Here is a 7,598-nt window from a genome sequence, read left to right on the forward strand (position 1 = left end):
AGAAATGTTGTAGGATTTCAAAAGTGAATCTGCATTTGTGTCAAGTCAGTTAACACAAAAAGTGGTGCTACGATTTGGCAGGTACCAAATCTCAATAAAAATGAGCTCCAATTGCTATTTTCATCCCTTTTAGTTAATCTGAGATTCTGCCTAAAATTTTGGACAAAATGGTACCTGATGTAGAAACAAATTAGTGTTTGATCAAGTTGCTAAAACTGAGCACTTCTAGCTTGCCACACCACAGGGGTTACAGTGGTCAAATTAGGTAAGGCCTCTGAAGCCTCTTGCAGATACTGTCGTTGGTAGATAAAAGGATGAGTGACATTTGGCTCTCAGCGGCCATACTTACTGTACGTGACCATAGGCGAGTCAATCTGCTATGGCCACTTCATTTCTAGGATAAGCGCAGCACCAAGTGCACACACAGTTAGGTAAATTAGGGTTTCTCACGTATATTCCTGTGCGCCCCGCAGAAACCCAACAGTCCGCAGCTAGTGTAGCGCAGCTAGTGTAGCGCGTGTTTCCAGCCTCCGCAAGCGGGCGCGCGAACGGCGGGCACCAGGCGGCCCGGCACCGACTCCCCAGGCTCGGGAGGGGCGGCCGGAGGCGGCGCGAGCGAACGGAGCGCTGTGGGGCCTGGAAGGGCGGAGCACATCTGCGCCCCAACTCATCCCCCTATTAGTACAGCCCCACTCACACTCTTACTGCCCCGCGAACGTGCTGCAAAGACGCACACATCGTTTTTTCCGTTTTGCACTGAGACCGCAGCACCGCGCTTTCCGTCGCCGCTTGGGAGCGTGCCCGTCAGCTCGGACACTTTCTCGCCAGTCCGGGCCGGGAACAAGAACACCGGGGACAAGCGCCCCAGCTGCGCCCAGCCGCGCGCCCTGCCACCCGCGGGCCACATGCTCCGAGGACCCCGCCCACCGCAATCGCGGGCTGTTTCCGGCGATGCCTGTCCGAAGAGCACGAGACGCACGCTCCGCCCAGCCTCCCTTGCCCTGGGCCCTGGCGCTCCTCGGCTCCAGACGTGGCTTGTGGCGCCTCAGGCAGTGCAGCGAACAGCCCTCCTGCTTACGCGCCGCAGGCTTGGAGGACCCCAGCGACGGCCGTAGCGTGGGGCCCGGAGGACGCGGCGGCGGCGTCACAACGGCCTGCTGGTTCCCGGCAGGGTGCGTCTCGCTTGCTCGGTGGCCGTAGGGGCTGGTCGTTGTGCGGCCGTCGCCATGTCTGTGAGCGAGATCTTCGTGGAGCTGCAGGGCTTCTTGGCCGCCGAGCAGGACATCCGAGAGGCGAGCGCCGTCCCCCACCCTTTCCTTCCCCGGCCCTCCGCTGTCCCTCGCCCGCGGGCGGCGGGAAGCCTGCGGGGTGGGTTGCTTCCCCTCCGGGTCCGCCGAGGGCCGACCCTGCCCCGCCCCGCCCAGCTGCCGGCTCGCGACCCCAAGTTCGGGTCTCGGCTTCTCGGCAGCTTGGCCTCCTGAGTGTCCCTCTTCCTCCTTTAAACACCTGCTCCCGTCGCAGGCTCCGTTGGCCCTGTGGACAGAGAATGCACGTTCCGTGCGTGTGTTGCGGGTGTCTTAGAAGCGTGTGTGGCCTCTAAAACTCATGTGGCTTCTATTCCACATAAAAACCTAGACTCTGTTGCGGCCCACAGCACTCTCTCTCCAGACACATTTTACGCCATTTTCGGTTCTGTATTCAGTTTAACTGCCCTTCGTTCCTCTAGTTCCTCAGGTAGTTTTCTATTTCGGCATTTTGCACGTGAGGTTTGCTTTTCTTGGAATTCGCATCTTTCCGCTCTTCTGGTTATCTCATATTCATCTCCTTGACCTCACAGCCGAAATGTTCTTCCTCTGCCCTGTTTCCTAGTAGTGCATTAGCATTTTAAAAAGCTATGCGATTCTTGTTTTATAACTTATCTCCCCCATTGTGCTAATTGTCTTCCCAGTATGGGCACAGTGCCTAGCGCCTAAATGTGCCCAGTGAATATTTGTAAAATGAATGAATGAAAAATACCCAATACTCATATTATGTTTCACTTTTATTTTTATATTACATTTCTCATTCTTAATATTTATACTGTTTTAGTGGGATATTTTGGGTTGATGGGTGGCTATTATCATTCAAGGCTAGAGTGGAAAAACAGGATTCAAACCTTGATCATTTTTGCACCAGTTCAGGCATTCTAAAGATTGTTAGTGTTTTGAATGTACGTGGTGGTGTCCAAGATAACATATGCTGTATGGTTTGTGACTAATAATTATGTTTATCTGATATTTTAATTGTCTTTAGGAAATCCGAAAAGTTGTACAGAGCTTAGAACAAACAGCTCGAGAGATTTTAACGCTACTGCAAGGGGTCCATCAGGGTGCTGGGTTTCAGGACAGTAAGTTCTTTATTTTGATTTGGAAGGTTTTTGTTCGCTTTATCAATCTCTCATTTAAAGCGTTAATTTCCACCTAGAAGACATTTGAAGTCTATATTTTTTAAAGGCCCTCGTGGTTTATGGTGAGTAAAAATTTGAGAAGTAGGTGAGTTGATCATTTCATATGTTTATAGAATTCTGTGTGCTTGATTTTCTGCTTTAACATGGTATGGTTTAAGTAGGAATTTTTTAATCTTTATGAACGTCTGCTGATAATAATTGTGGTAGTTTCACAGCTCTCCTATATTAGCAATTTTTGATTTTTTTAAACCCAACTTTTCAGTCTTTGAATATAACTTAATATGCATTTGTAGGTACAAAATGGTCAGTGCAAAATGTTCTCAGTGAGTTCACATTACAGTCAGCCCCTCGAGTGGGGATCATATATGATAAGCTTAGATATGGAATCTCCATTGTAGATGTTGCCAGCACAACTGAAAGAGCTGAAACATATTTTTATGGAGAAAATAATATGTAATTTACAGGTGTCAGAAATCATTTTTCCTACTGATACAGAATTGGTCCGTTTGATTGAGAATAACTGATCAAACTTTGTGACCAAATATGGGAAGTAGTGAGGTCCAATCTTAGGCATCTTTGAGGATTGGGGATAGCAGCTGGTGTATAGACCCTTAAAGGATGAGGTCATTTATGACCGCTATCTGGCATGTGTCCTAACTTTCCCTTTTGTATTTTTCAGTATTGGTTAAACAGTAGGGGAACAAGAGATGAAATTTTGAGAGCCATGTTGAAAAGCAGAGATGCATGCCCTACTTTTGGTTGTGAAATTTGAAATTTTTTATTTCTGGGTAGTCGCATAGTTTATTAAGTAAGAACTGTATTTGAAATTTGGTGAGTCTTTCATTATCACATTTGTCTTTTTGTGATCAGTTCCAAAAAGGTGTTTGAAAGCTCGAGAACATTTTGGTACAGTAAAAACACACCTAACATCTTTGAAGACCAAATTCCCTGCTGAACAGTATTACAGGTTTGTAAGAAAAGCAGAATTGTTTTATAACTTTAACAAAAGGAAGGACAAAAATGATGGGTATTGGTAAAAATACTCCTGGACAGAAGAAACAACACAAAGAAAACAGTGATGGTGGCAAAATGTGTGATTTTTTTTTTCTTTTGCAAAATTTTTGTAAGAAACATAATTGTGCAATGAAAAAGTAAGACGATATCCATTGTATGAAGGTCAAATAGAGAATAATAGTATATTTAAGTTACTTGTGAAATTGGGTGAATTATGTCTATGTTATTAAGATTATGGGATCAGGTGGCAGTATACATAAAGAGTTGAGTTTTGCATTTTAAAGCTTGAATTTCATTGCCAGGTAACATATTTGGCTAATATTTTGTGCCATGTCTTGTTGAATCTACAACTCCATTAATTTTAAGAAACATCTGTATTTATGTACCATTAGGGAAAAAAAACTGTCAGTCATAATTGTGAAACATGGGTTGTAAAATTCATCCTGATTTCACAGATACAAAATTGGAAAAACTACAAAGTAAATAAGAACCTGAAGTCTCTCCTTTACATTTGTTTTCTTACTGAAAAAGATACTCTTAAGAAATGGAGATGGCTAGTAGGTAGGACATGTCTGTGGGGCATGGGTAGTAAAACCTCAGGATTGTTCAAGGCAGGGATGGTCAAACTACTGTGGACTGCTGCCTCCAGAAGCTGTGACCTGCTGGTGTATTTTAAAGGGTTGTGGAAAAAAAAAAGAGGAACAACTGAATGAGAATCTGTGACAGACTGAAAGTGATCTTCAAAATCTGAAGTAATCTGGCCCTTCACAGGGGAAAGGGTATCAGCACCTTACCCTGCTGTGAGGGAACAATAGAAGCAGAGAGAAATAGGACAGAAGGTTGGCAGGGTCTTCAGAAACCATATAGTTGGAGATCACACACAGGCTGTCCCTGGCTGGTTTGGTCCTCATCGTTTTTTTTTGATCTGCACTCTATTGAAAATTTGTTTTAAGTTTGTTGCTATATTTGAAAATCAGGAGGCGTAGCATAAATATCTAGTGGTTGTAAAATTTCCTCCTTTTTCAGGCTTCCAGCTTCCTTTAACAGCAGTATCCTGAGATTTTTAAGTCCATCTGTTGCAAACGGTAGTTACTGATTACATTTGTGAATTGGTATTTTCTTGATAATTTATACCCAAATTGCAGTGTAGGCGTTAAGTTAGGTGTGAGGCTGATGGACGATTGCAGCCTCCAGTCTTCAGTTGCTGCTTTCATTTTTGACAGCAGGGTCATTGTTCTTCCTGATTAAACTTCAGTTTGCTCATCATCTATATTTTTAAATTTTTATACTCATTCTAATTCTCTAGATTTTTGTGTTCATCAAAATTGGATCATGCCTCATTTATTAAATATAAGTAATAGTTGTAAGTTTGAACCTGCAAAAGTTAGACTAAATTCACCTAATATAGTTAAGTGACATGTTGATCTTATGTGTTTTATATGTTGAGGATTCACAATAAGAATTTATTTGGGAAGGTTTTCCATTCTTAAAATGTCTGAATTTGACTGCTTTAAGCCTGTGTTTAAGGCCCCCCCGCCCTCCACCTAAACGTGCTTCCACTCACGCAGGTTTCACGAGCACTGGCGGTTTGTGCTGCAGCGTCTGGTTTTCTTGGCAGCGTTTGTTGTCTACTTGGAATCAGAAACACTAGTGACTCGAGAAGCAGTTACAGAAATTCTTGGCAGTAAGTGTCTTAATCGGTGTTCATCTGCAGAATCAGGCATGGTAGCGTAATTTTTGGTGGGAGGTGCTACCACTTGCATTTTTCTGTTTATTAATACAAATGAAAACTAAATGGAAATCCAGTTACTTGGAAACACAAAAACTAAATATATGTAGTGTCTTGCTCTTTGTAGTTGGGTGTTTCTTTTGGTTTTTAAAAATTTTAAGGGAAGTTGAAAGAATAGCTCAGTGAACACCTGTTTACACCCAGCTTAGATTCTCTGCTTGTTACATTTTGACACATCTGCTGGTCTCCACTGTGTGTGCACGTGGAAGGCTGTAGATATAGTTTCTCCCTTGAATGCTTCAGCATATGTCTTCTAAAAGCAGAGATGCTCTCTGACATAACTGGATACCATTCTTGGTGATACTACTCTTTGAGGGAAGAATGGAAGGGATAACTGAGGTTTCCTCAAGAGTTTGAAAAATCCACATGAGGTCTAGTTGCCAGGAGTATGAACACACTAAAAAAAGACAATTTAAAAGATTCATCCCTTTTCACTTTGATGGAAATTACATGTGTGAGTATATGTGTGTGTATTTTACCTTCTTAGGATTAAATGTCTTTCACATTATGACTTTTCTTTGTTATATTTTTTAGTTGAGCCAGATCGGGAGAAAGGATTTCATCTGGATGTAGAAGATTATCTTTCAGGAGTTCTAATTCTTGCTAGTGAACTGGTAAGAAGCTTATTAATTTTCCCCTTGCTTTTTTGATCTTCCCTCTTCGCTATGTTTTTAAATGGATACAAAGTTCAGGAAATCTTGTTCTTTTCCAAGCCGACGGTGGGTCACCAGGTAGTCATTAATTGTGCTGTGCTAGGTTTTGCTAGTCATCATGGCGATGCCAGCTCAATGGTGAGGCAGCTACGCTTATTTACTGTTGAGTTCTTAGGATGACAGTACCTTTTCCTTTTAAAGTACTTACAAGACATACATTCCTGGTTAACGTGTTTGATGGTTTTGGAGAACAATTTAATAACGTAACTGTATAAGTTATTCTTGTCTTTATCCTTTTAATCTCTTTCTGAGAAATTGTCCTACAAAAGTAATTCAGAAGAAAAAAAGGTGCTGTTACAAAGGTGTTTACTCTAGCCTCATTGTGTATTTAATTATAGACCCCAGAAACTCCAACAAAAGGGGAATGATTTCTTAAGTCACTAAGTAGGTTAATTGTAAGGACAGAATGGAAGGGGCGTGTGGCCTGGGGTCTGGGTGCAGTTTGGGCAGGTTGTGAGCATTGCTGTCTCTCACTCGTAGTCGAGGCTGTCCGTCAACAGTGTGACTGCTGGAGACTACTCGCGGCCCCTTCACATCTCCACCTTCATCAACGAGCTCGATTCCGGTTTTCGCCTCCTTAATCTCAAAAACGACTCCCTCAGGAAGCGCTACGATGGCCTGAAGTACGACGTGAAGAAGGTTGAGGAGGTGGTCTATGACCTCTCCATCCGTGGCTTCAATAAGGACACAGTGGCGGCCTGTGGAGAGAAGTAGGTGGCCCTTGGTGCTCCCAGCCGCCAACCCCCAGGACTCCCAGTGAGGGCGAGCGTGCCCTCACACTAACCAGGATTGCTCTGTTGCTGCACACTGTGCTGTTTCTTGTGTGGTGTGAGTGTCAGAATGGAAGCACTTCCTGGGGGTGAAAGAATAGCCTTTACAAGGACAGCCGTTTCTTTGTTTTAGTGAATTTGCTCTGGAATGAGTGTATTTCAGTTTTGTCAGAAATCGTAAATGTCATTCCCTTGCTACCCTGATGCTGTTGATATCCTGACTGAGAAGCTGTCCTGTGTGATTCTCCCTGAAGTGACTGATCCATCCATGCCCAGGGTAGCCTGGATGTCCTCTGAAAACGGATAATTCAAAAGGATGGGAGCCAAGCAGAGGACAGTTTATTTTCCGTATCTTATTTTAAGCCTTGTGAATAAATGAGATGTTGAAATTTTTTGCAAGGGAGTTAACAGCTCCAGGTTCTCTGTCACTGCCATCAAAGTATAAAAGATTAAATTGCACAGTCAAATTCAACAAACCATTCTGGGAAGTTTTTGTATTAAGGGGTTGAGTAACATTTTACCATTTGTCTCTGACAGGTTGGGAGTGGCGCTTAGTGTTTCAAACACCTCTGTTTTCTGATGTTGCCTTAACATTCCGCTGTTGTCTCAGACACATTGAGAACCAGCACTTCATATGCTATGTTTGTAGGCTATGAAACCTTTTCCCAGCAGCCAGTTAGACCTTGTGGTCTGGGAGTATAAAGCCACCCAGTCAGGTTAATTAGCACCGTGACTGGTGTCTTCTAAGAGAGAAATGCTATGCTGTGCTTTGTTCTGAAGAGAAAGCCTTGGATTAAATAAAAAAGAAACATGACAAGCTGATTGGTAATGTTTTCAGAGCAGGCCGTTTCAGGTTCTTGATGGCT

General features: G+C 43.3%; 1 protein-coding gene across 2 annotated transcripts; it reads left to right on the forward strand.

Moving 5' to 3' along the window:
- Positions 1-1,096: 1,096 nt before the first annotated feature.
- TSN (translin) lies at positions 1,097-7,211 on the forward strand. Of its 2 annotated transcripts, XM_036884112.2 has the most exons (6): positions 1,102-1,292; positions 2,293-2,386; positions 3,317-3,413; positions 5,029-5,144; positions 5,784-5,863; positions 6,443-7,211. In XM_036884112.2, the coding sequence occupies exons 1-6, from the start codon at positions 1,227-1,229 to the stop codon at positions 6,674-6,676; spliced, it is 687 nt and encodes a 228-aa protein (XP_036740007.1). In that variant the 5' UTR covers positions 1,102-1,226; the 3' UTR covers positions 6,677-7,211. The 2 variants fall into 2 exon arrangements, with proteins under 2 accessions (XP_036740008.1, XP_036740007.1); XM_036884113.2 differs by lacking the exon at positions 5,784-5,863 and having other exon boundaries at positions 1,097-1,292.
- The last annotated feature ends 387 nt before the right edge of the window (positions 7,212-7,598 follow it).

Source organism: Manis pentadactyla, chromosome 8 (genome assembly GCF_030020395.1).
Source record: "Manis pentadactyla isolate mManPen7 chromosome 8, mManPen7.hap1, whole genome shotgun sequence".
Lineage (NCBI taxonomy): Eukaryota > Metazoa > Chordata > Mammalia > Pholidota > Manidae > Manis > Manis pentadactyla.

What these genes read in the sequence shown, in the direction of transcription:
- TSN (XM_036884112.2), top strand. Translation starts at nt 1,227, where the DNA reads ATGTCTGTGAGCGAGATCTTCGTGGAGCTGCAGGGCTTCTTGGCCGCC. An exon ending in GGGTGCTGGGTTTCAGGACA is followed by an intron (nt 2,387 to 3,316) that starts GTAAGTTCTTTA and finishes TTTTGTGATCAG; the next exon opens with TTCCAAAAAGGTGTTTGAAA. An exon ending in TAATTCTTGCTAGTGAACTG is followed by an intron (nt 5,864 to 6,442) that starts GTAAGAAGCTTA and finishes TCTCACTCGTAG; the next exon opens with TCGAGGCTGTCCGTCAACAG.